This window comes from Trichoderma gamsii (assembly GCF_001481775.2).
Source record: "Trichoderma gamsii strain T6085 chromosome Unknown Scaffold_2.2, whole genome shotgun sequence".
NCBI classification, from domain to species: Eukaryota; Fungi; Ascomycota; class Sordariomycetes; order Hypocreales; family Hypocreaceae; genus Trichoderma; species Trichoderma gamsii.
Genome location: NW_020171339.1, coordinates 964,227 through 991,830, shown reverse-complemented (window position 1 = coordinate 991,830; position 27,604 = coordinate 964,227). Strand labels below are relative to the sequence as shown.

General features: G+C 50.1%; 9 protein-coding genes across 9 annotated transcripts in view; 4 read left to right on the top strand and 5 right to left on the bottom strand.

Annotated features, from left to right (window-relative positions):
- TGAM01_v200829 (hypothetical protein) overlaps nt 1–3,942 on the top strand; it is a gene marked incomplete at both ends in the record, with an annotated part of 4,332 nt that extends 390 nt beyond the window's left edge. The window contains 5 exons of the mRNA XM_024548630.1: nt 3–176; nt 233–259; nt 313–1,274; nt 1,342–3,109; nt 3,181–3,942. Of these exons, the coding sequence (XP_024406641.1) occupies nt 3–176; nt 233–259; nt 313–1,274; nt 1,342–3,109; nt 3,181–3,942 (3,693 nt within the window). The remainder of the gene's footprint in view (nt 1–2; nt 177–232; nt 260–312; nt 1,275–1,341; nt 3,110–3,180) is intronic.
- A 396-nt stretch (nt 3,943–4,338) lies between these two features.
- Nucleotides 4,339–5,159, bottom strand: TGAM01_v200828 (hypothetical protein; the record flags this gene model as incomplete). The annotated part of the gene is made up of 3 exons (XM_024548629.1): nt 4,339–4,640; nt 4,955–5,014; nt 5,087–5,159. The coding sequence occupies 3 exons, from the start codon at nt 5,157–5,159 to the stop codon at nt 4,339–4,341; spliced, it is 435 nt and encodes a 144-aa protein (XP_024406640.1).
- A 2,849-nt stretch (nt 5,160–8,008) lies between these two features.
- Nucleotides 8,009–8,949, top strand: TGAM01_v200827 (hypothetical protein; the record flags this gene model as incomplete). The annotated part of the gene is made up of 2 exons (XM_018809382.2): nt 8,009–8,316; nt 8,373–8,949. 2 exons carry the CDS (start codon nt 8,009–8,011, stop codon nt 8,947–8,949), a joined length of 885 nt encoding a protein of 294 aa, XP_018657448.2.
- A 603-nt stretch (nt 8,950–9,552) lies between these two features.
- TGAM01_v200826 (hypothetical protein) lies at nt 9,553–10,103 on the bottom strand (the record flags this gene model as incomplete). Its single annotated transcript, XM_018809381.1, has 2 exons — nt 9,553–9,803; nt 9,899–10,103. The coding sequence occupies 2 exons, from the start codon at nt 10,101–10,103 to the stop codon at nt 9,553–9,555; spliced, it is 456 nt and encodes a 151-aa protein (XP_018657447.1).
- Nucleotides 10,104–10,776: 673 nt separating this feature from the next.
- Nucleotides 10,777–12,639, bottom strand: TGAM01_v200825 (aspartyl-tRNA(Asn)/glutamyl-tRNA (Gln) amidotransferase subunit B; the record flags this gene model as incomplete). Its single annotated transcript, XM_018809380.1, has 1 exon — nt 10,777–12,639. The coding sequence occupies one exon, from the start codon at nt 12,637–12,639 to the stop codon at nt 10,777–10,779; it is 1,863 nt and encodes a 620-aa protein (XP_018657446.1).
- Nucleotides 12,640–14,144: 1,505 nt separating this feature from the next.
- Nucleotides 14,145–15,896, top strand: TGAM01_v200824 (hypothetical protein; the record flags this gene model as incomplete). Its single annotated transcript, XM_018809379.1, has 3 exons — nt 14,145–14,655; nt 14,719–15,267; nt 15,325–15,896. The coding sequence occupies 3 exons, from the start codon at nt 14,145–14,147 to the stop codon at nt 15,894–15,896; spliced, it is 1,632 nt and encodes a 543-aa protein (XP_018657445.1).
- A 3,059-nt stretch (nt 15,897–18,955) lies between these two features.
- TGAM01_v200823 (hypothetical protein) lies at nt 18,956–23,527 on the top strand (the record flags this gene model as incomplete). The annotated part of the gene is made up of 2 exons (XM_018809378.1): nt 18,956–21,476; nt 21,543–23,527. The coding sequence occupies 2 exons, from the start codon at nt 18,956–18,958 to the stop codon at nt 23,525–23,527; spliced, it is 4,506 nt and encodes a 1,501-aa protein (XP_018657444.1).
- Nucleotides 23,528–24,163: 636 nt separating this feature from the next.
- Nucleotides 24,164–25,441, bottom strand: TGAM01_v200822 (extracellular cell wall glucanase Crf1; the record flags this gene model as incomplete). The annotated part of the gene is made up of 3 exons (XM_018809377.1): nt 24,164–24,898; nt 24,968–25,278; nt 25,336–25,441. The coding sequence occupies 3 exons, from the start codon at nt 25,439–25,441 to the stop codon at nt 24,164–24,166; spliced, it is 1,152 nt and encodes a 383-aa protein (XP_018657443.1).
- A 961-nt stretch (nt 25,442–26,402) lies between these two features.
- TGAM01_v200821 (hypothetical protein) lies at nt 26,403–27,251 on the bottom strand (the record flags this gene model as incomplete). The annotated part of the gene is made up of 4 exons (XM_018809376.1): nt 26,403–26,654; nt 26,730–26,886; nt 26,943–27,076; nt 27,153–27,251. The coding sequence occupies 4 exons, from the start codon at nt 27,249–27,251 to the stop codon at nt 26,403–26,405; spliced, it is 642 nt and encodes a 213-aa protein (XP_018657442.1).
- Between the last annotated feature and the right edge of the window lie 353 nt (nt 27,252–27,604).

Below are 27,604 nucleotides of genomic sequence, written 5' to 3'. Positions count from 1 at the left end.
AGGAGGAGGAGGAGGAGGAGGAAGAAGAGGATGATGAGGAGGAGGAGGAAGAGGAGGAGGAGGAAGAGGAGGACGAGGAGCCGCTTCTGAAGTCTGTTAGGCTTACTCAACACCTCGGCGCGGTCTATCGCAACGGCGATGCGACCAGTGCTTGTCTTGTCGCAGGCGACAAGATGGTATGGGCCCTCCGGCACTCGCATATACATGAGCTATACTGATTGGACGATTACAGATTGTTGGCACGCATAATGGCAATATCGTAAGTTACGGCGACTCAGCTTCCTCAGCCTTTAATGCTAACTAGCGACCTAGCACGTTATCCAACTGCCTGGCTTCAATACTTTGCGGGTATACCATGCGCACTCGGCTTCCGTCACCGCCATATCGATATCTCCATTTCCCCCTCCTCTTCCAGATGAGAGGGCCGAGGTGCTTCAGCGAACGCAAACCGGATCATCTGGACCACCTGCGAGGCCATCAGATATTTCTCCCTCAGCGGCGTCAAAACGGTTGAGAGAGGCTCCCCAAGTACCCAGAACCCCTTCAAACGACATATATATTGCTACAGCGTCAATGGATGGCAACGTTTGCATCCAGTCTCTAATAGACATGAAAGATGTTCAGCTTCGAAACTTTGCTAGGCCCGTGCAAGCGGTCGCTTTGTCACCAGATTATAAATCGGATCGTACATATCTATCTGGCGGACGAGCAGGGCAGCTCATTCTTACAGTAGGAGGTGGCCCTGGTCGCAGTACCTCAAATACAGTCGGTACGGCAGCTGCTGTTGCATCCGATTGGCTTTCCACTATAGGAGTCAAGAACAGCGGTGGAAAAGACACGGTGTTGCATTCCGGGGAGGGAATTATCAACGCTATTAAATGGTCTCTATCAGGGAAATATGTCGCCTGGATCAACGAGCATGGTACCAAGATCATGAGATCCAAGCTTCATCTCGATAGTACAGAGATTGAAGACGCCTGGAAGAGGATCGGTCATGTTGATAGGCCACACACCACCCAATGGGAAACCATGGCGGGAGTTTGGAAAGGTCGGGCTGAATGGATTGATGAGAAGTCGGTCGAAAGTGACGAGTCAGAGGTCAGCCCTCACGATCCGACCATTTCTTCATCTGCTTCGTCCACCACAAAAACCTTTGAAAGACTACTTGTAGGCTGGGGAGGAACAATGTGGATCATTCATGTTCACCCTGGCGGGATAGGTTCTGGTAAGCACGCTGGTGAGAAGACCATTGCACGAGCTGAAATTGCCAAGATGTAAGTGGCTCTCTTGTTTCCCTGTAATTTGATAATAACACCGGGGATAGTGCTGACAATTCCCCAGCCTTCACATAGATTGTATCATCTCTGGAATTTCCCTATACGCTCAGAATCAACTGCTGGTATTAGCATACTGCTCTCCTGAAGATGAAGATGATGCTGCAGAGGATGACACATCTGGTCCATCCCATGCGCGGGATTCGCCCAAGAAGCACAAGTCTAAGCATTCTACATCATCTGCGGAAAACGAGCAACACCATGGCCAACGACAGCGGTTAAATGCCCTACCTCCAGAGCTGAGGCTAATTGATCTCAAATCTCAAGCAGAAGTAGATCGACACACTCTCACTATTAATCGTGTTGACAGGCTATCTGCTGCTGACTACCATATGTGTCTCCTACCTGCGCAAAATGCTGCTTCAGTAGTGGCCTCAACAAAGGGTGCATTAGAAGCACTTGCCGGCATTGGATCAGAGATGTGGAATGTTGCGATTAACCCAAAATCGCTCTTCAGCTCAGGAGCTAGTATCTTGAGTAGGGAGAGCGAAGATGGCGCATCTAAAGCCGGAAGTATAGCAGGGACCATCCGGTCAAGCTATATTAGAGCTAGAGTGCCAACGGTACACCCTGCGCTCTCCAAGCCAGGAGTCAAAATATTCATCCATAGTCCTTACGACAGCATCCTGGCTACCAAACGAGACCTTTCTGATCACCTCACGTGGCTAGTGGAACGCGAGCAGTACCAAGAAGCATGGGAACTTCTTGACGAGAACCCTGAGATTTTCGCGGAGTCACTTGATGGCGTTGCAGACCCAGCGGCGCCTGCTACGCCGTCCAAATATCAAGGCGGGGCCGACGACTTCTTTGATGATGAGTCTGTGGCAGACACTGTCCAGAGGAATATGTATTCGGCTGTGGAAAAGGAGAAGAGAAGAGTTGGTGAGCTATGGATCCGGGAAGTGATTGACGATGGCGACTGGGAATTGGCTGGTCAAATCTGTGGCAAGGTTCTCACGACTCCTGATCGTTGGGAAAAGTGGGTGTGGACTTTTGCAGGCGCCAATAAATTTGACGAAATCACCAAGCACATGCCAACAAAACCGATGAAGCCGCCGATACCGACGACCATATATGAGGTGCTTTTGGGGCATTATATACAGAACAACAAGCCTCGATTCCGAGAGCTGCTAGATATCTGGTCGACCGACCTCTTTGACATACCGGCGATCACAACGACCCTTGAAAACCAACTCAAGTATCGTGATGTTCGTGAAAATAGTGTTGAAGATGGCGAAAAGGGCAGAGACTGGAAAATCGTCGTAGAAGGCTTAGCTAAGCTTTACGAAGCTGGTGGTCGCCATCGCGATGCACTGAAATGCTATATTAGGCTTCAGGATGCAGACTCGGCATTCCGCTTGATAGGCGATTTCCATCTGGCAGACGCTGTAGTCGACGATATTCCTGCATTCATTGGGCTACGAGTTTCTCCTGAACGGCTCAAGCATATGACTGAACCTGATCTCGTTGCGGCAACTAGCGAAGCGATTACTCTGCTTGTTGACGAGGCTCAGCACGGTCTCGTACGACCTGAGGTAGTTGTTGAGCAGCTGCAAGCCAGAAATCTTCAGCTCTATCTGTTCTTCTACATGCGCGGGCTGTGGAAAGGTCAAGGAATCGCGGAGCACACTGGTGAAAACCTTGAACGGCTCGTCATGGACAGCCAGTCTCTAGTGGATAACTTTGCGGATTTGGCAGTTCGTCTATTTGCCACATTTGACAGGCCACTTCTTATGGAATTTCTGAAGACTTCGACTTCATACGGATTTGAAAAGGTAAGATTGATTGGACCCTCCCCTCTCCCTCTCTCTTGATGACTGCTTACACAGCACGTACCCGTATCTAGGCCGTTCAAGAGTGTGAGCAATGTTCATACTATGACGAATTAGTATATCTGTATTCCAAGACAGGGCAAATGAAGCGCGCGCTGTATCTCATCATTGACCGATTAAACGATGTCAACAAAGCAATTGATTTCGCGAAAGAGCAGGATGATCCTGACTTGTGGGAAGATCTGCTTAACTACAGCATGGATAAACCTAGTTTCATTCGAGCCCTTCTGGAGCAAGTTGGCACAACCATAAATCCAATAACATTGGTCCGGCGAATTCCCGAGGGTCTTGAGATCCAAGGTCTAAGAGAAGGGCTTATTCATATGATGAAGGAGCATGAGCTACAGCACAGCATTAGCTGGGGTGTAGCGACGGTGCTACGAAGTGAAGTGGCAACGGCTCAAAACGAACTTCGAACAGGGCAACGCAAGGGTATCAAATTCGAAGTCGTGGCGGAAGAAGATGCTGCAGAGAAGGAGAAGAAGAAGAAAGAAGGCGAGGAGGATACGGCACCGAAACCTGGCCAGTGTGCGAAATGCCTCGAGACATTCACCGAATACGAGATGGAGGCTTTGATTGGCTTTGTGTGCGGACACGCATTCCACGTGAGCCATCTGCTTGAGATGTTGCATAATGGCAAGAGGGCCGATGTCGATCTGGGGCCTGGACCGGAAGAAGGTGGGCGATACTCAGTCGCAATGAAAGTTATGAAGGCGAGGCTGTTGAGAGACAGGGTGAGAGGAGGCTGTCCAATCTGCCACCCAGCTGAAGCGTAGATAATTATATATGCGTATATTGGGCGTTCTATCGTTTTATATATCCGGGAGATTTTTTTCATAGCCCATTGCGACAGTACCTATATTAGATCTAGTTAGTATTTGATACATTCTATTGTACCTGGATCGGAGCACAAGTAGTCTTGTCATATATGTTAGGTGTCCATTTTATCTTATTGCCTTATGTACTTCTAATGTACAAATGAAAGAATTAAAGCAACTGTATGCCTATTTGCCTATCAAGTGGCGATGTCATGAAATTTTCCCAAACGTACAAATCAAATCCAGGTATGTGACCTCCTAACCTGTCCTAAATATCAACCTCATCGAAACATGCAGATGTTGGTGCTAACTGAAAGTCCCGAGCATCATACGCAGCACTATCTAAATGGCTGATTAGATGAAATAAGCCATGATCATGACCGCAGTTCCAAGGGCAACATTGGAGATTGCCTTGATGGCGGCTCCGGCGCTGGTGCGATCCGGGGCAGAGGGAGCAGTCATGCTGCCAGAGGGGCTATCATTGGAGGAGGTAGCAGTCGAGTTGACATGCTGCATGCCCGTGGTAGATCCCGAAGCAGAGCTCGAGGCTGAAACGGCGCCACTAGTGGTAACGGCAGATCCAGTAGTAGCAAGAATAGAGCTGGTCTGGAGAGTTGGGTTGCCAAGGCTATCAGTGGTCGAAATGACAGTGGCAGCTGTCTCAACGGTGGGCTGAGGAGCACCAGGGGAGACCTCAGTCATGGCCGTAGTTGGGACAGGCTCGCCGGGAACAATCGTCGCCTCGACCACTTGGGTAGCGGAAGCAGCTTCAATAGTCGACTCGATGGCAGGAGCAGAGTAACCGGCAGAAGGAGACTCAGGGGCAACAGCAGTGGTAGCGGTGGCCAGAGACACGTGGCACTGGGTGCTATCGATGACAGTGCAGTAGTTCATAGAGTACATGAGGATGCCTAGGTAGACAGCGTTAGTGACTTGAGAATGTCACATCAGGTGAGGAGGAGGGACAAACCGTTGGAAGTGGTGGAGCCAATCTGCTGAGGCTCAGCAGTAACAGTTGACTGGCAGTTCGCTGGGAAACGGTTAGTTGAATGGCGATGATTTGTTGGACAGAGGATTTCTGCAGCTCTTGAGAAACACTCACAGTAGGGAGTAATGGCAAACGCGCCAGACAGGAGGAGGCTTACGAGAGCCATGGTCATCTTGGGGCCAGCCATTGTGATAGCGTTGGATGACCAGATGATAATTATTGCGGGTTAAGAGCTGTATGATACTGATATACAATCTAAGAGAAGCCGATTAGTGATGTGAGAAAAACAATGCGATGGTGGTTGAGCAGGATTTGCAGGAGTTGCAGGAGTTGCAGCTTGCAATGCTGAGCAGCAAGAGGAAGATATTGCTGATAAGGGATCAAGAATGCCAACGTATCATATAATATGATGCTTCAGATGTAGAATAATGCAGGAGATCTCGTACCTTGAATATTGTAGGCGTTGTTCGGATCGCAGAGGTGACTGTGTGATGACGATGAAGAAGGAGAAGAAGGAAGGAGAAGGAAGGGGATACAGGACGAGCGTAAATAAACGCGGCCCCACTATTTCACTTGGCAATAAGATCAGTAAAACGCGTCTCTGAATGTATTTTGTTTGCTTTCTTTTTCTCTGTTTGTTTTTGTGCGTTTGTAGAGGTGGGAATTGAATAGGGGCATTTGGAAGTGACAGCGGCGGGCAGCTGGCAGCCGGCAGCACCCTGAATCAGTGCTACTAGAATGACGGTTGCTGAGGGGATTAGATGCTACAGTGAATAAGATGTCGATTTTCAGGGCCTATGGAAAAGAAAAGGAGCGGCCTTTCATTCTAATATGGGACAGAGTGTTTGATAGGCTGCTTCAAGCATGCTTGAAGGTGGCCAAAAGGGAGGCTATCGTTGGAGACGATTAGCGGTTCGTGACAGGTTAAATTGACATGTGCTGGTGTTCGATACGTAATCTAGAGTACAGAGAATACCAAACGGGCACAATCTGTCGTGATTGATTTGTTTGCTACCATATATTTTGTTTGCTGTTTTACTGCAGAGTGCCCTGCCTGTGCGTGTTCACTTCTTCCAGCTACCTACTAAGGTATATCCAAGAAACAACAGCACTGCCACATCTCTAGCATATAAACCAATTGATCACTATGCGTCGATGGCTTCTTTGGCTGAACGTTTATACGAACCACGAGATATCTCCATTGTTGTGACAACAGGTAAATCGAATAAGCAGTACCCGAGCCGTGGTACCACCGGCTGACAAAACAGCAATTCATGTACATGTCACGTTGCTCAACCCAAACCCTTTTTCTAGAACAGAAGCCATCTATCTCACCACCGTCTTCTTAGAACAGCACTCTATTGGCGCCTCTTTTATCCCTCCTATTCCTTTTCTTCTCTTTTACGTGTATTTACGCACTTGCCTCCAAGTTTTTTTTTATCTTGGGGTAAAAGGTACCGGTCATAGAGCATAGGCTGCCTGCAGACCAGGAACAGCTGAGAAAAGCCAGGGCTCTTCCCCCATTGGGGGAGGGCTGGTGAATTAACTTCTGCCATTGCGCAGCGGGCGCAATTAGTTTCATACTTTGTGTCTCTTATATTAATTGATTTATTAAAAGAATAAATCAAAACAAGCTTCCGTCCTGCCACCGACCGCGTATTGTCGGCCGCTGATTTATGCCGAGACCTGTTATCTCCATTGCGCCGGCCACCAACACAGTTGTGCAGTATCGGTCTCTCTGCGGGCATTTGCCCGACTTGTGCGTGAGATGGACCCCAGACTCCAGCGTCGATACTTCAAGCTTTTGGAGCTAGCATCGCCACTAAACCGCTTGACGGCTGCCGGCATTTCTGCTGTCACGGCTCCTCTTCCCCCACACACATGGCCGAGAAGGGAAAGCTGAAGCACCTCCAATCTGCAGAGTAAAACTTGTTTGGCAACGCTTTTGGCTGCAGCAAGCGGACGATCAAAGCCTCGTCCAAGCCCGTCATACCTCTGAGACACGGGCAAGCTTCGATATGGCTTCGGGGCAAGTTGCTGCGGCATGCCAATCCGATTGCCAGCACTTCAAGACGAACATCATGGTGAGATCAAAGAGCATCCATCCCTGCTCTGCCGGCAGACGATGACGGCTCATGGCGGGGTCCCAGAAGCAGAGAAAAGGCCCACGAATGGCCATTGACGCCACGAGCCTCCAAGACAAGACTGGCTCTCCAACCCTCGACCGCCATCCCCAACGCCTCGGCACTCTTAGCTCCAAGACTAGACCTGCCCCAGCTTGATACTGATTTGCCGAAGCTCTGGTGGAGCTCTAGAAGCTGCAATGCTAAATGCTCGATTTGCTCCGTCCACCACCCGCCAGCCGCTTAAGCGACCGTCCCAAAGCATCGACATTCCTGCGAATCAACGCCCTTCACTACTATCGCCCCTCGACCGTGTCCCGAGAGTTCCGGCCTCTAGTCCGGGGTCGAGTCACACGATGCTTCGATACTGGGCCATTGAGATGGCTTCGCGCCTCGCCGGTCGGCGATGAGGAACATGACTGTTGCTCTATATCCGACCCGTCAAGCCATCCCAACGAAATAGTAAGATATAGCCCAACGCAGTAATATACAATGTATCCTAATCCACCCCCCGCTTGGGGTTTGGTCTGTGATGGCTGCATCCAGGAGTCAATCTACTCTCTTCTTAGCTAGACAAGCTCTGCGGCCTTGACACGTTTTTTACCCAAAGGGCTTCGCGAGGAGGGGAAAAGCTCCGTCACAACTCCAATAAACATTCGAGCTATCGGGGCAACGGAAATAGTTTAGAAGAGACAAGGCCGGTATGGGGGGGGAGCTCCAATGGCGCAGAAACAATGGACACGGCACGAGTTGTGTATATAAACAAGCAGTCAACTCAGAAACGCCATCTCTTGCTCTCAACTCTTGCCTACCACACCTCGCAGCTGCTCTTATTAAACAGGCATTGTCCTACTACAAGCTTTATCCTGAAGAACTAGGTTGTGAACAAGACTGAAAGAGACTCTTATTCAGAATGTCTGGTCCTGCTATCGGTTCAGACCCCGCTCAGGGGTATAGCAAAGAGACTCAGGCGCCGCCGCCAATCAACGGGCATCATGGTCAGAATCAAGGTAATCCCGCTGGGATGTCACAGTATCCGAACTACCAATACATCCCGTTTGGCAACGCCCAAGATCCAAATCTTCAAGGTCGACCTCACCAGGCCATGATCTCCCAGGTTTATCAGCCTACTTTGGGCAAGATTGGTAACCCAGGACCTCTTGGCCTGATTGGCTTCGCTTTGACTACATTCGTTCTCGGGCTTTACCAATGTGGTGCTGGGTAAGCTTACTTGAAACTATCTCTTGCCATGAAATATCTGCTAACGAAAGAGAAAGTCTCCCCAACTCCAACCCTCTGGGTACTGTTGGTCCTGACCAAGCCGTCTTTGGCGTTGCCGTATTCTTCGGAGGCATGGCCCAGTTTGTCGCTGGTGTCATGGAATTTGTGCTCGGCAATACTTTCGGTTGCACCCTCCACTGCTCGTACGGGGCTTTCTGGCTTGCTTTTGCCATGTTTCTCGTCCCTACGCTGGGCATTCAGGCCGCTTATAATGGAGACCAGCGCGCCTTTAGCTTTGCTGTCGGCATTTTCCTCATCATATGGTGCTTCCTCACCATCGTCTTCTTCATTGCGGCGCTCAAGACCAACTTCACAATCCTGATGGTGCTTGGCTTGCTTGCGCTCGCTTACTTCTTCCTCAGCATCGCACAGTTCGTGTCGACCGAGCATCTTACGGCGGCAATCCGCTTGAACCGTGCTGGTGGTGCTTTCGCCGTCTTCTGCTCCATGTTTGCATTCTACGGTGGTGCTGCTGGTCTCATGCTCAAGGATACGACATTTGTCACCTTTCCACTCGGAGAGATTCCATATCCCTCGGTCAAGAGGGAGAAGGCGGCGAGAGAACAGGTTTGATTGCAAGAAACACCACAAAAAAAAAAAAAAAAAAAAAAAATTTCAAGACGACTAGTTCGCCTCAGAGTATGCCCATTGAGTTATATCATTTTAGGTTTTCTCAAGCCGCTTTTTACGATTTGACACGAAGTTGAGAGCGAATGATTCTTTGAAGAACCGAGAAAAACACAGAAGACTTTTTAACGTGGTTGATGTATGCTGAATTGGATATTGGTTGACTTTGTCTGCGGACTGATTATGCCCTCGCTTTTGATACCCGCTTGCCTCGTTTCAGCTTTTGACCATTGGGGAATTGGCACTGAAGGTAATGCCTAATGGTAGTGGGAGAAAAGAAATCGGGATATGAAATGGGGGAAAAAAATAAAGTTTCAACAAAGGCCAAGACGAACAGGCCGTGTAAATCCATTATACCCTGAGTAGTTTGTTAAAATTTCTTCATTTTCTTTTCAGTATAATTTACAATGAGACAATCTCATAACTCGCGCTTAATAATACAAATCATAATGATTGCTTCCCACCTTTTGCATTCGCCATATTTGAAGGTGCTGCTGTGTCATCATACAATCTCACAAAGCCTATTTTTCTCCCATCGGTTAGTTCTCATTACTCAAACAAATTGCTCTGCATCTCTTCCACACTTTCCTTGGCTTTTCCCTTTGTCTCCGCAGCAGCTCCCTTTGCTTTGCCCTTCAACTCTTGAGCCTTGCCTGACATCTCTGACATCTTGCCCTCGGCGCGCCCTTTCAGCTCCTGTGCTTTGCCTTTGGCGTGAGCCGCTTCGCCTTCGACCTGGTTGGCGACACCGCTGCTGGAGAGGTCCTCGGCTGTTTGTTTGACTTTATGTGTTGCGGCGGCTGTTTGGATGAGTTAGCCAATGTCAAATTGGAGAAGACCAAAGAATTTTAAAAAAGAAAGGTAGCAGGAGGGAATGAGAAAAGTCTTAACATACAGGCAAGGTTGATTCCATCTACCAGCTTGTCGCTCACAGCTCTGTCAATGTGCTTGAGCTCATCCTTTACCGTCTCGGAAGCGGTTTTCTGAGCAGCTAGCGAGGTGGTAAACGTCCGCGACGATCGGGCCACAGCAATGCGTGATGCGGGTGTCGCAATTGCGACAGTCCTGCTTGCGTTGATGGTGCGAGTAAGAAAAGACATTGTGAATGTTGTATTGTGTGGTTTGTGAAGCTATAAAAGCTGAGATGTTTGTTCAATTGGTTGATGTAATTGATTGATTGATTGATTGATTGAGATGGAAGAGAGGCGAAAATGGTTTGCAGAGAAGAGAAAATGCGGAAGAAAACTGTATTTTTAAACTTACCAGCATTCGCTGTATATTTCAGAAGCTAGAAGCACTGTGAAGAGCTACTTGCTATTGAAGCTTTGGGGCTGGGTGGCACCGGTCGTGATGTCATCGCCACCAGCTACCTCCACCTGAGGAGCAGCGCAATGATGACGCAGATGCGATGCGACGTCCCTTGTAACGTGCTTTTTACCCCAACCAGATTTGAGACCTCTGATGTAAGAGCATACGGGAGTTGTTTTTTCCCCAGCTTTTGATCTTCATGTGTTTTACCGATTGATCGATTGGCTTTTTTTGTGGGTTGAAGCTGGTGAATAGCTCTTTTGGCTGGAATCGAGTGCATCATTGACACGAGCTCAATCGGAAACGGTTCGAACACAATAAACCCTGTTTAATTGCGGAAACATTAAGCTTGTCTAAGTCCAATAACTGGTAATGATTTTCAAGAAATTGTTTCATAATTGCTATGTGATTATACATGTTTTATGTGCCTTTCTTATGCTGATAGAAAGAAAGAATCCCTTTATTTCATTGCCTGCCGTGAAGCTTTTCGATCCACAACCTCATCGCGCTCTCAGCCGTAGCGGGATCGATTCTCTCCGTGGGGCCGAGGCGCATCATCTTGCCGACTAGATACATAAGCTTGCCTTGAAGAAATTTTTGCTCGTCAGCAAACTCCTCCAGTACCTTGTCTTCGCCCTCGGCAGCCGATGCAGCAAGAGCGTTGTATTCTTCCTTGGATATCTCCTTGAACCAGAGATCGTTGGCATTGATGGCCTCTAGAAGGCCCCCTTCAAGTTCCTTCAAGTACACCGCAATGAGCAGCTCTTTTGCGACTTTGCCGGTGATGTGCTTGCGGTAGAGGTGATAGAGGAGATGCGACAAGTCCTCCTCTGGCACTTGGGCGCACTCTCCTAGCTGTGTAAAGGAAAGATCCCCTGACGCTAGTGGCCCGGCTTTGTATGTTGTCAGGCGGCCGAGCTCGTGAAGAATCCAGTTAGCTGCCAGAGTAGAATATGAGGCGACGTCGGGAAGCTCCGCAAGATCTGCATCAGCTTGCAGCTTACCCTCCAACAAAGCGAGGACTCGATAAAAGTACTGCACGCGAGACCCGTTGTCGAGAGTGATGAGTGAAAGAGCATCTTTGGGTGTGAGGCCATAATGCATAACCAGCTTGTCGAGCTCAGTATCGGGCAGAACAGCGAGCGACTGCTGTAGGCTCTGCACAAGGTCATTCCCAATTACAAGAGGCGGCAAATCAGGGTCGGGCATATAACGATAATCAACCTCGCCTTCTTTACCACGCAAACGACGTGTTTCTTTGGAGCCTATGGTCCAGCCACGCGTTTCGCCAGCAATTACGTTGCCTGCTTCCAGTTCTCGAATCTGACGATCACGCTCGGCGATAATAGCATCTTCCACTGCCTTGATGGTGCTCAAATTCTTTATCTCGGTGCGAGTGCCGAGCTTTTTACTCGGATCGTCAGTCCTTCGAACAGACACGTTGACATCAGCTCTAAGACCGCCCGTCTCCATACCAGACACGCAAGAGTCAACCGTATTTAGGAGAAGCTGGATCTTGCGCACAAGCACGGCAGCGGTGCGCGGGTGATGCATCTCCGGCTCGGTGATTATCTCGATCAAGGGTACACCAACACGGTTAAAATCCAGCCAGTGGACGCTCCCCGTCTGTGCAAGGGTCTTGGCTGTGTCTTGCTCGAGCTGGACCTGCTTGATTCCGACAGTGACACTCTCTCCATCCTCGGCAGAGATGCCGTCGCGAGCAAGTAACTTAATGTGTCCTTGTTTAGCAAACGGTTCGTAGAATTGCGTAATCTGGTAGCCCGAGGGCTGGTCCCACCAAAAGTAATGCTTCCTGTCAAACCGGCTGACAGGTTGTATCTCGCAATTAAGGGCCAGTGCTGCTCGAAGAGCCGGAATCAGTGTCTCCTTTTGAAACAAAGGCTGACTGCCTGGCATTGCAACATCAAACAGCGCCACGTGGCTGTTTGGCTCATCATTGAACGAGGTCGTAGCTGGTGAAAAGAGCTTGCGGGAGGTGTTGAGCTGGGCATGGATTTCAATACCGACAGTCAGTTCCCAGCCATCCACGGTCTGTGAATCGCCCTTGGACTTCTTTTTGCCTTGCTTCTTTGCTTGCTTCGCCTGCTCCTTCAGTTTCTTCCGTAAGGGTACATGAGCTGGTTGTGGGATTCCTGCTACGACCGGCTCAGTTTGTGTGTGTAAGTGCCGGAGAGCATAGGGATGGCGTAGTGATGACCAGATAGGCACTGTCCGTGAAGATAGTCGCCGGCCATTGACACATCCCCGGTGTGATAAATGACCCTCAAGCAGATATCTGCTGAGCTCACTAGCAGATCTGCGGCTCATTCTGCCTTCAAGTTGGACGAACGATACTGCGTTAAGATTGGTGTCGACTTCGTGAATAGCTTTGGATAAGAGCGAACTGTAGCTAAAAGACAAGACAAGCAAGTCTCATCAAGTGACAAATTAGTGGAAATGGCGTTTGGATCGTGGGCTACGGCCCGGCAGCCCGAGGGGTATCTTGTCGTCGCCTAGCCAGCCAACCGGGAGAATGATGCGAGCCCGATGCACTTTGCCGGTCCCAGGCGTGCCGCAATTGGCGTAGTTTGCTCTGCCCTCTGCTGTCGTGTAGTGCCACGTTAGTCTCTTGTCGCAATTGAACCAATGTGTCGCGGACGCAGAAGCTGAGCGTGGCCACTGCGAAGATGTCGCTCTATCAAAAACCATGACCAGGTGGAGGAGAGATCAGATACGGCGTGCAGCGGTCACTTTTGCGCCCCGGCCCGCTAGAAAACCCGACAGGTCGGAAACCCACTTGCGCCTCAGCCCAGCCAACTCAATCAATCACCGTCCGAAGAGATATGCCGGTATAGTTCATGTATATTTTAGCATTTATTTTCTCATCTCTGCTGAATCTCATTACAAATATGGCACCAAAAATGACAAGAAAACACCACATATCCCCTCGTCTAAGCCACTGACAGCCTGTCACCCCGCCCATTAGCCAGCGAATAGTCACCGAGAGCCCGCAGAGGTCCTGTTCCACAACGCCGGTGGTTTGCCTTGTAAACTGAGCTTCTCTGCGGCAGAAGATGCAAGGATTCCCTGGTGGGCACCAATTTGTGTTGCGTCAGCCACAAGAGGAGAGACTATTGGCCTCTCTCTCAAGGCTTTCTTCTCGGCCATGCGCCTTCTTGCCATACCACCCTGAATTCGAGGCAGCCAATCCCGGGGCGAGCTGACACAAGTGTGTGAATACTATTGTACGCACGATTGGGCCTAGCAGGGCCGTTTATGACTATTTTACAGAGCTTGTCCCCCGACGAAAATGAATGCTTTTTTCTTTCTGATTCCTTTTGCTTGGTGTTAGTCACCATCGCCATTCATATCATGCCACAGCACAGTGACCTCACTGATACCCTTTTCAATGTCAATGGAACTAGACTGGCATTAGCTCTATAAGAGTACCATTTTAGCAGCCACTGTCCGATTCAGTTGAACGTCTTTTGATGGTCTTGTTCTCGCAAGAGCTTCGTCTGTGGTCCCGCAATTCCTCGGATATCCTGAAGTGGGAACTGCTCACCACAACTGAGCATCAATAACCTACCCAGCTCTCGTTGCCTGGAATACTCGCAATACAACTTCTTGAGAAGCATCAGCAGCGATCTGATTGACTTGATTTGATAATTTTGTATTCTTCACAGCACTCAGGAATGCAGTCTCCAGCTGAGAATTAAGTCAATCGCTTGTACCTGTTCCCCGCGCGATTGCAAGGCAGAACTGCCACAGCTTATTGCAACAAAGAAATTAACCGTATAAGTGACTACACTGCAATCTCAAAAATAATCAGCATGTCCGCTGAGGCAGAACCAGGGCCCTCGGATTCATTCAAGGCGGATAAAGGGAAAGGAGTCGCTACGCACTCTCGGCATGTCAGCATTGACGAGATTCCACACTCAGCTGGACGTTTGAGAGCCTCCAGCTCACCCTTTACTGCATCGCCGCTGCCAAGCAGATGGCCTACGTCGGATACCGCTTCGAAATATCCACCGCCTGATGAGAGCAAATTGTCGGAAACTGGTTATTTGCATCAGTCTTCCCAGTCATTTTCATCTACCAAAGCAAATAATCATCAACCTCCAGCTACACCTATAGAAGCATCATCGTCATCATCGGCAAAAGGTAACAAAGAGGTGGGATCACCCAACACACATCCAGAAGAAGCAAACGAGACACCTCATGTCAAAGAGAAGCCAAGAATTGATCATCGTAGACGCTTAAGTTCAAAAAGCCACGCCAGTCCCAGGCAGTCATCAAACCATTTGGACCATCCTGGGCAGAGTCCTGAAGACCCAATCAGAAGTATGCTATCTTGCTATCTTTTGTATTTTTCATCTTACAATTAAAGCTGACATTACACAACAGCCCCAGGCCACCGTCATTCATTTAATGAGAGACCCTCGATGCCCCCTGAAATGCCCAATTATAACCCCATTAACACTCAAGGTCAACCACATCAACCCTTCTCGGGAAATTTCCATAATGGAGAGTATGGCCCTCAAGTCATCCCGTTTCCTGCTCCAGATCCCCCGCAGCCGGTGTTTCTTCCATCGCCCATGCAGGCTTCATTCCCTCCACAGTTCCCTATGCCAAACTACCAAGTGCCGGGACTGCCACTTAGCGGTTATGAGCTCTTGGTAGCAAGGTTGACGGGCAACATGACGGGAAAGAAACTTGCACCCATATATCGACGATTTGAAGCCCTTCATCACCGGCTACTGCTATCGATGCAAGATGAGCTCATGGAGATGGAAGAACAGCTGCGCAATCTTGATGCAGCAGATACCCAGCTCCGGAAACACCACGGAGGGATACACCCAGCATCCCGGCGATTGGAGAGCAATAGCGCAACGGACACTATCTGGAGGAGGAAGGACCTTATTAAAAACATTGCTGGAAAACTATACCAATACAGTGTGTAATGCCTCTCTTGTATATATATATCTTGGGCTGCATCTAACATCGAAGCAGATCAGGTCATCACCTCCTTCAACGCTACTTACGGCTTACCCGAGCCACACCTTCAAGAAGTCCTCGCCTATCAATCTTACCTCAGAGATTTCACTCCTATAGTAGAGGGCGAGTCCCAGTACCTAGACTTTGCAGGAGACCTCGTCCATCTGGGACGGCGCAAACGGCGGCCGAACAGCAATCCTTCAGACGAACCAGTCAGCCCGATCTCTCAGTTCGCCAGCCCGATTTCTCAATTCGCCAGCGTGCTTGGGTTTTCTCCACCGCCTAGCAGTCAAATCTCCAACGCCAGTAGCTCGATCCATGCCGCAGAAAGCAATTCAAAGCTGGCTCTAAATCGTCTAGCCATAGCTCTAGCCGTGATCGTGCTCGCCCCAATAGTCAGCTTCGCGATGATCCCTGGTTTCGTCGGCCGTATGACAGTCGTCTTCCTTGTGGGTCTTGGGAGTGCTGCTGCGTTGTTTCAGTCCGGACTGCTTAGTTCTGTGGCAGAGAATCGAAGCATGACGGATTGGTTGCTTTGTGTGGGAGTTTACGGGGCGGTAATGGCTATAATTGCTGGTATCATTTGAAGACAGGGAGCTTTGTTTATACCGGGATGAGGACTATTGGGAGCTGGTGTTTGGAAAGGAATAATACTCCAGCAGAATTGGTGCGAAAACGCCTAATTTCAGTTGTAGGAGCAGTTACCACTAATGACTGAATGAATAACAAGACAGCAAAAATAGACTTTGTGAGGCAACCTGTTGCCGGTTTACAAGACTGAGAACAAAAAGCAAAAAATATAACCATGGACGAACGGGGAATCGAACCCCGGACCTTTCCCAGGCGGTTATGCGACACAAAGGTTGCATTATGCTAAGGGAAAATTATACCACTAAACCATCCGCCCATTTGCTGATGGATGGATTGAGCTAATTTGGCTTCATGAAGTTTAGTGACAGTGAATTACTGGGGCAAACGCTCCGCTAGATCTTCAACGCCATCTTTCATCCTCGATACAATACGATTAATCTTGGCCTCAAATAACCACACAATGGAATATTCCCTGTAGAAGCTGTTGTATCTTGTCTTTGAAACAATTTGGCTTAGACAAGGCACTCATGCTAGATCTCATAGTCTCCTTTCGGCTTGTGAATACACCTTTCATGCCTCACTGTCACTCCACACGAGCGTACTGCGAAAACACCAAGTCTTTCGGGAGCGGCGCGACGGTGGAAAGAACATATAAAAGCAGTTTCGTGACGCCATCGACATGGTTCAAGCCACCTTCAACGGGTACGTAGCCCACTCTCGCGGCCACATCCGGGCTTTTCGGGCTGCCTGGATGCACCACAGCCATGAGATCGCAAAGCCCCAGCTCGTCTCGAAAGTAACGCAGTACTTCCTTTGCGGATTCAGTAGCGTAGCCTTTTCCTCGATATCCCGGGAGCAGAATCCATGACTGATCCGGAACGAGGCTTCTTTGAATCACGTAGCTGGCACCAATGCATTTTCCCTGTGGAGAGTTTGCCCCGAGCCGTACAAGCCAAATGGCGCCCTGGCTTGCTCAGCCGTTTAGAAACTTTGGTTGAAGACGGCCGTATGAGCGATAGAAGTCAATGGATCCTTGAGCTCTTTTTACGGCATCTTCGGGCGAAAGATCTAAAATCTCTCCCACCATGGTGTTTAGTAGGTCAGTGAACTGTTGCTCGTCGGCGTCTTTGGTGAAGTCGGCCAAGGTTAGAGTGAGCATGTCTGTGTAGAGAGTAGGCGGGAACTGGAAGGCTTCTCCAGACATGCTTGAATGATTCTTGAAATGAAGTTCATGATTAAAGCGCACCCTTTGGAGGAAGAAGCACTAGTAAATACAACTTCTCATGCCAACTCGCTATATGCTTACGTGGAAAGTTGTCAGAATGCTGAGATTTCCAAAAGATAGTCCTGAATAGGGTTAGACAATGAACACTGCGATCGATGAATCGGGATATGCATGTAAGATTGTCACATCGTCTTATTTTGCGCATTTGCTGGTTAATGTTGGCTTTGTCTACCTATAAAACAGCCCAATGCATTTTTTCAAGTTCTGTAAGAGATGTGAAGCACGAATATATGGAGAATAAAGAAGGCGAGGGTCAAAGTAAACGATGCTGGAGCTCGGCCCTTATTGCTTCTAGAAACAACGCTTCTGGAAAATCGTCCGAGCGCACAGGAATAGTTCCAGGCTAGTATCCGCGGAGAGATTCGGCCAGGTTCCTTTTTTTCTTTGTTTAATTGCCATATGGCTCCCTGGTCTCCGGAGATGCTAGCCGCGTGCTACCGTTGTCAATAGTCTTGAGGTGGCCCATAAAATGATGACTTTGATCCTTCGCTCGTACCACCACCTGGGACATGCCATGTTGTACTTGAAGCGTCAAACATATGCCTGTATACGCCTCCTCTTGTGTGTATGTGAAAGCTATTTAGCCGGCTTCAATAAACCTGCGGCAAAGCAACGCGCTCTGCTATCCAATCATTGCTTCTCATCAGCCATATGCAGATTTTGCGTTGTTTCCCGGGTAGGCTGGTGCTTAGTACCTAGGCTAGGTGTGCTGCATCGTTTAATTATCCTGCACACACTTTCTTTTAGTTACTTAGTGATGTGATCTTTAAATGATCCTAGCAAGCGCCTCGTTATCCTAGTGAGGAGACGGCATGTTGAGGAAAAAAAGGGGTCAGCCAATGGCAGCAAAGGGAAATGAGCCAGCCTCACCGTAGCCGCCAATTAAGGCCAATTAAGATCCATTTCGTCCGACGACGCAGCTTGTGATTTTCTTTCAATTTTCTGGTTTCCCCATCCCGTTGGTGCTGTGCAGTGTGCACTACAACCAGCCGGCGCATGTGATAATTCTCCTAGCCGCTCTTAGGCTCTCTACTAGTAGTCTCAATGTTCTACTGTAAGGCTCTGTCAATACCACTGGCGGCACGTACACGCACTTTTGTTCACCAGAGTCATTTCACTGATGTACAAACATCGTGACTATTGTCTAATTGCGTCCCCTGTCTACTTGTCTTATTCTGGTCTCAGCCTGCACATCGCAATTGCTCGCTTGCCTCGCCGGGGTTGCTGCAGACTGAGACACGTGCGGCCAGCCAACTGCAGCTGTCAGAAGGGTGGACCGCTGCATATCCAGCGTTTCATGTGCCAACCGCGCTGATGGTCCAAAATTACAGCAGGCAAAAGCCCACTTGGATAGGCAGCTCAGTGGGCACGGGAGCCGTTGCAGCGCCTGGCCTGCAGCGCGGATCCCTCTGCTCGTGGCACCCCTTGCTGGCTTTGATTGAATTTTCTGGCGATGAAACACGATCCTCCGCTCGTCTCGTCTCGTCTTGTTCTCAACTCTCTTCTCCCTCCCACATCCCTTCGCCGTGGCCGCTAGCAGCCGTCTAGTCGCAACACTACAGCGGTCTTTCTGGGCGCCGTGACCTGCCGCCATGACCTGCTGCCCTCACTCGCCCTCTCGCGGATCGCCTGTGCGACCACTTTAACTCATCAAACCCCTGGGCCGCGATTCATCCCCATCCCCCTGTCCACCCCAAAGTGACGGGGGCGGAGCAGATCCAGCGCGCCATCAAATCAACCGGCGTGCGAGAGCCCCCACAAGTCCCAGCAATGCAGTCAAACCAGAGGCACCAGACGACTCTTCCTCACCGCAGGGCTCCAGTGCCCAAATTGAGCCTCGTCACGTCCCTTGCGTCGCGGCCTAGGAGCGAGGTTCCGCACACAACCACCACTAGCCTTCTGGCCAAGCCACTCATTTTATCGGATCCAAACGCCAGAAGGCCAGAGTTGTACTCGCAGCAGCTACGGGATCTGGCCAGCACGCCCCCGACGGTGACTGCCACGGCGACCCGCAACGTCAATGCTTCGTTTTTAGATGACCCGACGCCAATTGAACCCGAGATGGCCGACCAACACGCGTCCAGAGCGCTGCGGGACTCTCACGACCTCTCGCTGTCGCCCCGCAACATCACTCGGGATTCCCTTGTGAATAACATGCTCTTGTCCCTCGATCAGTTCTCGCTGGGACAGACCACCACTACTTCCCCTTCGGGCGGCTTATTTGGCGGCAAGGCGCTGACATACGACGATCCGAGACCCTGGGCCAACGATACTACCTTCTCACGCGGGAGGGGGGCCAACACCACCGGCAGACACCATTACTCCTACAGCTCAGACTACGACGACGACTCGACGCGCACTTCTGTCCAGATCCCCAGGGCCGACGACCGAAATCGAAGCCGCCGACAAAGAAGCAACAGCAGCAACTCGACCTTCCAGGCACCCTTTCCTACCATCAACAACAACAATAACCCTAGAGACTTTACGCAGCGAACGCATTCAGGGCCTGCGCCGAATGAATACTATTCTCGGGCTCGAGCCGGCACCAAGAGCAGCATCAGCACCAGCGGCAGCACCGACGCGGGATACCCCCAAAACATCGCCGGCCCCTCGAGCTCGGCTCGCGGTGGCTTCAGGCGCTCGGCGAGCTTTGATCTCGGCCCTCCGCAGATGCAAACGCAGCCATTGATGTCCCCGTTCCACCTAGATTTCCCGAACCATCCTGTGTCTGACGATTACGGCGCTGCACCAACGCCCACGATTCCCGGAGGACCACGCCGTGTGCCGTCCAACTTGGCCATCCCTCACACATCATCCCATCTAACCGAATACCAGAGCCTGGAACGCAGTCGCAGCCCGGTTCGTTCCGTCAAGAGCTCCTCGGGACGCACCAGGCGGCCAGTCAACAACCAGTTGGTAGCACCTGCCATGGCTCTAAGCGACTTTGATGCCGCTCCGGCCCCCAGTGTCAGCTACGGGAAGTCTAAAGCAGAACAGCAGATGGCTACCTCGCAGTCTGCTGGGGCACTTTCTCAGCCCAAGGAGCGTCCAGGTTTCTTCCGCCGTGTGTTCGGCTCGTCCAAGGCTGCTCCTGTTCCCGCAGAGACTCCGGCACCGCGCTTGACCAACCCAGTCAACAGCCCAGCCCCTCCCCCCAAAGACATCCAACCAGCACCGCAGTCACAACCTATGCTGCAAAAGAAGCCGTCTTCCTTCTTCCGTCGACGCAAGAAGTCCATTGTAGATGAAGCTCCGCCACTACCAGGCGATGTGCCCCCTCTCCCTCCCCTTTCTGCCGACTTCGATCGACCGGCCAGTCCTGCTAGCAGCCTGAGACAGATCATGAATCCATATCTGAAGGAGAGTGCTTTGCCGGCGCATCCTCTGGGCGATATTACCAATAGAGCGTCGACTTCAGCGGTCGAAGATGATGACGATGACGACAGAGCCGAATTCCAGCGAGACTTCTCCCCTGACTATGTACCAAGCCCCAATGCAAAGATTAGAGCAGTCCAAAATTCTGATTCGGACCAGGAAAAATCATCCATCGACACGGATCATCGCCCGAGCAACGGCCTCAAGCACAGGAACAACTCCTTCTTGGATCTCGACGGCGGCAGTGACAACGACGACTCCCCTATTAAACAAAAGGCAACGACTTCATTGGCAGTTGATAAGGAGAATAAGAACAGGGATTCTACCGGCACTATCCGCCCAAAGAAACCGTCATATATTGGCGATCAAGAAAAGCCCAATGGCGGTCCTGTTCGTCCCACGGTCACGATTCCCACAGATGCACACCGGTCGACATCCTTCGCTTCAGCATCGACTGATGATGGAGACTATAAAACCGCCCCGAGCACAAGCGGACCTCCAAGCGCAAGCGGAAACCCAAGCGTTCGTATCGAAAGGACGAGCATGTCAAGTCCCAAGGGGCTGGGGACGCTCGACTTGCTCAAAAACCGAGATTTAGACGAGCCCGAATTCGTCATTGGTGAGCCTACCGAGGACGACCAACAAAAGGCGCAGCAGATATACGACGGAGTTGAAGATTTCATCCCCAAGGAGAAGGCTGCTTCTTGGATGGGCGAAGAGGGCCCCATTCGTCAGCGGACTCTAAAGGCGTACATTGAGCTGTACGACTTTACAGACCTGAGCATACTCAGTGCGTTGCGCAAAGTGTGCGGCCGTTTAATCTTGCGCGGTGAGACACAGCAAGTCGATCGAATTCTGGTAGCATTTTCCAAGCGGTGGTGCGATTGCAATCCCAACCATGGCTTCAAGGCGACTGGTAAGTTTCTCATCCAATCAACTAGGCACCAATTTGAAATATTCGTTGTTCTAATGTTTTTTTTAGATGTCATCCACACCATTTGCTATTCAATTATGCTACTTAACACCGATCTGCACATGGCAGACATAGAACAGAAGATGACTCGCAGCCAATTCGTCAAGAATACGTCTGCAACAATCACTCAAGCTGTTGAGGAGGCTGTTCCTGATGCCTTTGAGCGCCCCAGCATCTTACCCGACAGGAATTCGGCGCTTCACGATGGAATACGGCCGTCAATTGACCCTCAAGATAAGAGGTCTTTCCGGAACTCATTCCGCCCTCAGCCTCGCGGCGAAGCTCAGGGTGGAGACGCCCACGATGAATGCGGACCGCTGGTCAAGGTAGCCTTCTACGGTTCGATGAAGGCTTGGGAAGAGCAAATAGAGGTTGTTCTGAAGAGCATCTACAACTCAATCCGAGACGACAAACTGCCATTGTTTGGGGCAGAACCAGAAAGGCATCTCAATACCATGCCGTCACAAAGCAGTCTTTCTGTCATGGGTATGCTGAAGAGGAGCCCCAGTGTTCTCAGCAAGGCGCCCTCTGAGAGTCAAATGTCAACGCGAGGCCGACTTGCCGACAACAGCCGCAATCCTGGCTCGCGATGGGCCTCGAAAAGCCGATCACGCCCAGGACTTGGACGTAATGGATTCAACTCGAGCCGGACAAGCTTCGACGACGCAAACTCACTGTGGAGCCCAGCAATGTCATCGGCGACTTGGAGCCGCTACTCTCTGGGCCGGACTCAAGGCTCCATGTCCCAGGATTCATTTGGCTCAGCAGTGCCCCGAGGCGACTATCAGCAATCCATTGGGTTTGCAAATGCTCTCAGCCAAGCCATTGTGCGCGATGAAGATGCAAATGGCAACGATAGCATGTCTCTTATGAGCGCTGAGGTGCCTGCCACTCAACTGCTGGATGATGAGTCACTAGAACTGGCTGGTCCTCCATGGATGAAAGAAGGCAGAGTGATGCATAAGCACCACTTGGATGGCGTGGGCAAGAGGGCAAAGGAGCGAAACTGGACCGAAGTCTTTGCCGTCATCCAAAGGGGTCAGATGAGTCTCTTTTCGTTTAATGCCCCCAAATCAACACGGCAAAAGAGCCGGACAAGAAATGCAGAAAAGGCCAATGTTGTAGTTGGCGGCGGTAACTGGCAAGATAATGCCGTCAGCTTGGGCACGTTTAACTTGCGACTGACCCTCGCATCGGCACTCCCGTCTCCAGGCTACTCACGATCAAGGCCGTACGTGTGGGCATTGAGTTTGCCTACTGGTGCTGTTCACCTTTTCCAAGTCGGAACTCCTGAGATTATCAAGGAGTTTGTGAATACAGCCAACTACTGGAGCTCCCGTTTAAGCACGCATCCGCTGATCGGTGGCATAAGCAACATCGAATACGGATGGAGCGATGCGATTATTAACAACTCGCTCGTTGGCGCTGCTAACGATAATGCTTCTATACTAAGTGGCGGCCGAAACTCACGCCCAGGCAGCCGTGCCAACCATGGTCGTCAATCGAGTGTTGCAAGTGTTACCCGGCCTTCATCTAGCATGGACCATGGATCTGGAGCGTTTACCCAGAGTGGCGGACGTGGTAAACTTCCTGGAGATCGCATCACTATTGCTGAATGGGCACCCCCGACGCAAAGCATGCGACCAAGCAACTTACCCGAATCAGAGCAGCTAGAATCTTTATCCACATATGTTAAGAGCATTGAGGATGACTTACAAAACCATAATCAGCTTCGTAGCCCTATGCTGCTTACTTTTACGCCTAGGGGTAGTAACGCAAACAAGGCCATGGCGAACTGGGAGCGCAAGAGCGCATATCTACTGAGAGAGATTGTCAAATTTAGAACGTATGTGGAAATTCTTCAGCAATCGGAAAGCAGAAGAAAAGAAATTCACAAGGAGCGAGATTTGGCTCGGCGGGCGGCCAGAGGCGAGCTTAACGACGGCGATATGGATCTCAGCGAAGAGGAAGGCGATGAGACATTGCGTCCTTGAAGCATCGCTACATGATTGCTAAAGAAACGTGTTAATTGCGTTTGTCTGCCTATTATACTTGGGCAGAGGGAGAAAGAAAGAAAGAAAGAAAGAAAGAAAGGGGAGAGACTATGAGCTTGGTTGAGGGACTGGAACTTTTATTTTCTTCCTTCCCCTCAATCTTATTTCGTTTCCGTGTTTTTAATTGTTTTTTGGCCATTGCCATTTTTGATACCTCCTATCTGGGGACTTTTCTTCTTCTTTTCTACTCAAAATAGTCTCGTTGATTAATAGTGAAGAGGGGGGGCACATATTGTACTATTAGTTTCCATTTCACTTGATTGTCTTTGTATTTGAGAATCAGTTGAGAAAGCGTTAGGAATGTTGGAAGCATAAGCGAGCATTTGTTTATGAAAATAACAAGAGCAACGACACCTGTGATTACAGCGGTCATTATTTTTGCGTTTCAGAAGCCTGCATGTCTGAGTATCTGTGCCAAAAACCAATGGAGCGAGGTTTTGCCAAGCCCATTATCCTTATAGATGTGTGTGAATCACGATTCTTCTCAATATTCTGGAATACCATTCGCCATTATTTGTGAAATAGGATTCAACAATCAACCCATCTTCATCGCTTCCTCCCCCTTTCGTCCCAACTTCAAATGGTAAGAAGCCAAAGTAAGAAAATCACGGCACCAAGGGGTGAAGACGGCCTCTCGCTTGGCAACGCAGCACTGTCACTGTCATCTCCGCTGCTCTCAGATTCATTTGGATTCTGTTCGCCTGTTTGAGACGGCGCGCCAGAGGAATTCGTAGCGGCAGGAGACGTAGATGAAGGATGCGAAGGCTGAGAGCCAATGGACGAGGACGGCAGAGGAGGAGGATAGGCGCCGGGGGTTGTTCTCTTGACACAGCCCTTGACTTGGATGTTCTGCCAGCCGTTTGTGCGCTCGTTGTATAGGTACTCGATCTCGGCGCCCTTCTGGGTCTCGTTGCAGCCGCCGGCATAGTCCTCCAGCTCGAGGGTTTTGAAGTACGCCCTGTAAGGGTTGTTCTCGGCGTCGTGGCCGTTCCAATCGGGCAACCCACCGGCCCAGACGACGGTGCCCGGGTCGCTGCCGTTGCTCACGGACCAGATGCCGAGCTTGACTTGCATGGGGGTCTGGGGCCACTTGTAGGCGGGAATGGCGTTGTCGTTGATGCGCCAGGACTTGCGGACGACGTTGTCGATGGAGAAGTTGATGTATGTTGGGGTCCAGTCGATGCCGTATGTGTGGATGGAGGCGAAAGAGGATGTGTCGAGGCGGTAGGTTGTGTTGTAGGTGTTGAATAGAGGCTCGCCATCGAAGAAGTAGTTTGTCTGGGCTTGGTTCTCGAAGGCGCCGAGCAGTTCCTTTTGTTTACATATTGGCATTTAGTCTTCACAATGATAGAGATACGTAACTGAGAATGGGATGCTTACCCAGTCGATTTCGTCACCGGAGTCAGATTTGAGGACGATGGCGGTGATGAGGCCTGGGCCTTTGGCGGCTTGGACTTGGACTCTGATTTTACCAAAGAGCATGTATTTGTTGCTGGTTAGAGTGGGAGCCTGGGCGTCTTGCCAGATGGTGAATGCGGCGCCTTTTCCATCGTTGTCGTTTAGGATTAGTTGGCGTTTGTCTTGGGATGTGGAGGAGTCGACGGTCCAGAAGGAGGTGAATTGGTCGCCCCAGGTGGATTTGGTGAAGTCGAAGGTAAGTTTGCTGGCGAATGCGGGATCGGGTGGGCAGTCTGTGTTGTAGATTAGTTTATTGTTCAATATGTATATGCTCTGTGCGAGTATATTACGGGCGTCTTTTTTGAGGGGATCGCAGTGAGATAGGTTTTTGAGGCTGGCTAGGATGGGGAGGGCCAGATAGGGGGATAAGAGGGCGAAGATGAGCCGACGGAGCATGTTTGAGGTTGAATTGAGGACTTAGATGGTAAGCTGAGTGATAGAGTAGGTTGATAAAGAAACGTGGATTAACAAAGAGCAAGAGGAGTTTGCACTCTGGAGAGTTTTAAAGGGAGGCATAATAACTTGGCCGTATGTTCGTTCGCAAGCCCTTTTTGCTTTTGTTTTGGACCTCTCGGCAGTATTAAAGTGTTGGTAGCATTGGATCACCTGGCACAGCATGTTTGGTGAGATGAAGTACAGGACAGGAGAAAAGAAGGAAAAAGAACCGGATGGCGAGTGAAGGATATGAGGCGATACGAAAAAGAGGTTCTTGTTGATAGTGACTTGAATGTACTATGGCGATGGCTGGTATACCGGAAGTATTGGTGTCACAGAACAAACACTATACGATTTATGCAACATAGGGATGGATGAGACATTCCTACTTATTTCAAACCAATGTGGCAAGATATGACACGTGTATATGATGCTGTCCATTCATTACTTCTCAACGGTTCTATATATGCATAAACACGACTGATCCCAACGATGTTACTCTTGAATATAGAAGAAAGGTTCTACAGAGCACTGTTTCGGGAATGTTTGACAGGTGACATCAAACAAATACCGGCTCCCCCTTAAGACAAGTAGAATGTTTCATTGCATCTCGGCTGCGGGCAAACGGATAGGCTTTTGCGCGGTGAGTTTTTGTGGCCCCGATTTGGTGGTCGGCCACAGGAGAGAGGGAGAGGGAGAAAGAGGACGTGTGTCGGCTTAGGTCAGTCACAACCTCGCTTTGAATAAGGAAAAGCCATCCGGCGCTCCAGGTGTAGCCTAACAAGGCAGTTAGTCTGCGTATCTCCTTATAAACTGAGGAGTAGCAGTAGTTTCAGTAGCAGCAGAGACACAGATGGAGAGGCGTTGAAAGAGCAATAGAGAAGTTATTTCAGATATACATATGTATACTAGTTCGATTCTATCAGCAAGTATCCAGCATGCTACCTAATGCCGTCTTTTCAGCACTCGAAATCGTCAACTCATAGGAGCTCTTGACCTCGATCCAGGACTTGGCGTAAGTGCAGTAGAAGCTCGACAGAGGAGGCTTCCACTTGTCCGGGCTCTTGTCGCCCTTGGAGCGATTTGAGCTTGCAGAGACGGCCCAGAGCTGAGGAATGGTGATGTCGTTGGCAAAGGCTTGACGCTTTGCCGTGGTCCAGTCTGAAGCACCAGACTGTTGATTGTGCGTGTAAGTGATGCGGCGCTGATATCGTATTATGGGAAGAGTGTAGATTGGTAGAAGACTTACAATCCATGCATTCTTCAGAGGAACCATGTGGTCAATGTCCACTTTGGACGCATTTGTAAACTTTGCATTATCGTAAGGGCTGATCCAGTCGCCAGACTGAGCCGTACAAGCACTGTTGACTACGACACCCTCGCCATCACGCTTCAATACATATTCTCTGTCATCAAGTTTTGTCAGCTCTTGACTCTAGTTTCGAAATGGTAATTGACATACCGAGCGTCACAGGTGCCAGAGATGGTGATCCAATGGGGAAACAAGGTGCGGTTGTAATCGCTGCCGGAGCCGGGGACGGCGACGATGAGGTTTCCGAGAGCAGTTCTGGCGCCATCATCCGAGGGAATGCCGGGCTAATAAATCTTGTATGAGCAGGATGACTTTATTTTGTGGTACAAGTAAGATGTATTGGGCTGAGCTGCTACAAACCGGTGTAGGCATGGGCACGGGCACGGGCATGGGCATAGGAGCTGGAGCAGCCCAGGCCGTGATGGCGGCGGAGAGGGCAATGGTGACGGAGAATCTCATGGCGGCTGAAATGCGTGATACTCAAGATGTGCGTGAAAGTATAGCTACCTCTGAACTCTTCTGGTTTCTTCGAAAATATGAATTGAGAGATGTCTCCTAAGACGAGCAAAAGCAGAGAGAATCAAGCATGAATTTATACGCAGCCCGGCTCCTCCTCTCCCCGCCTCGCCCACTGATACCCTACCTCTTATCTGACTGTTCTCCATCCACGTGTATATACTAATGCTACTTATATCAGACATGCATGATGGGCCCCGGGGGCCATCTTTGGCTTCATCACACACCATGTCTCAGCGCTGTGCGACTCACCAGAGAGTAAGCCGCATGAGGTTTTATCGGCTATAAATCACTCT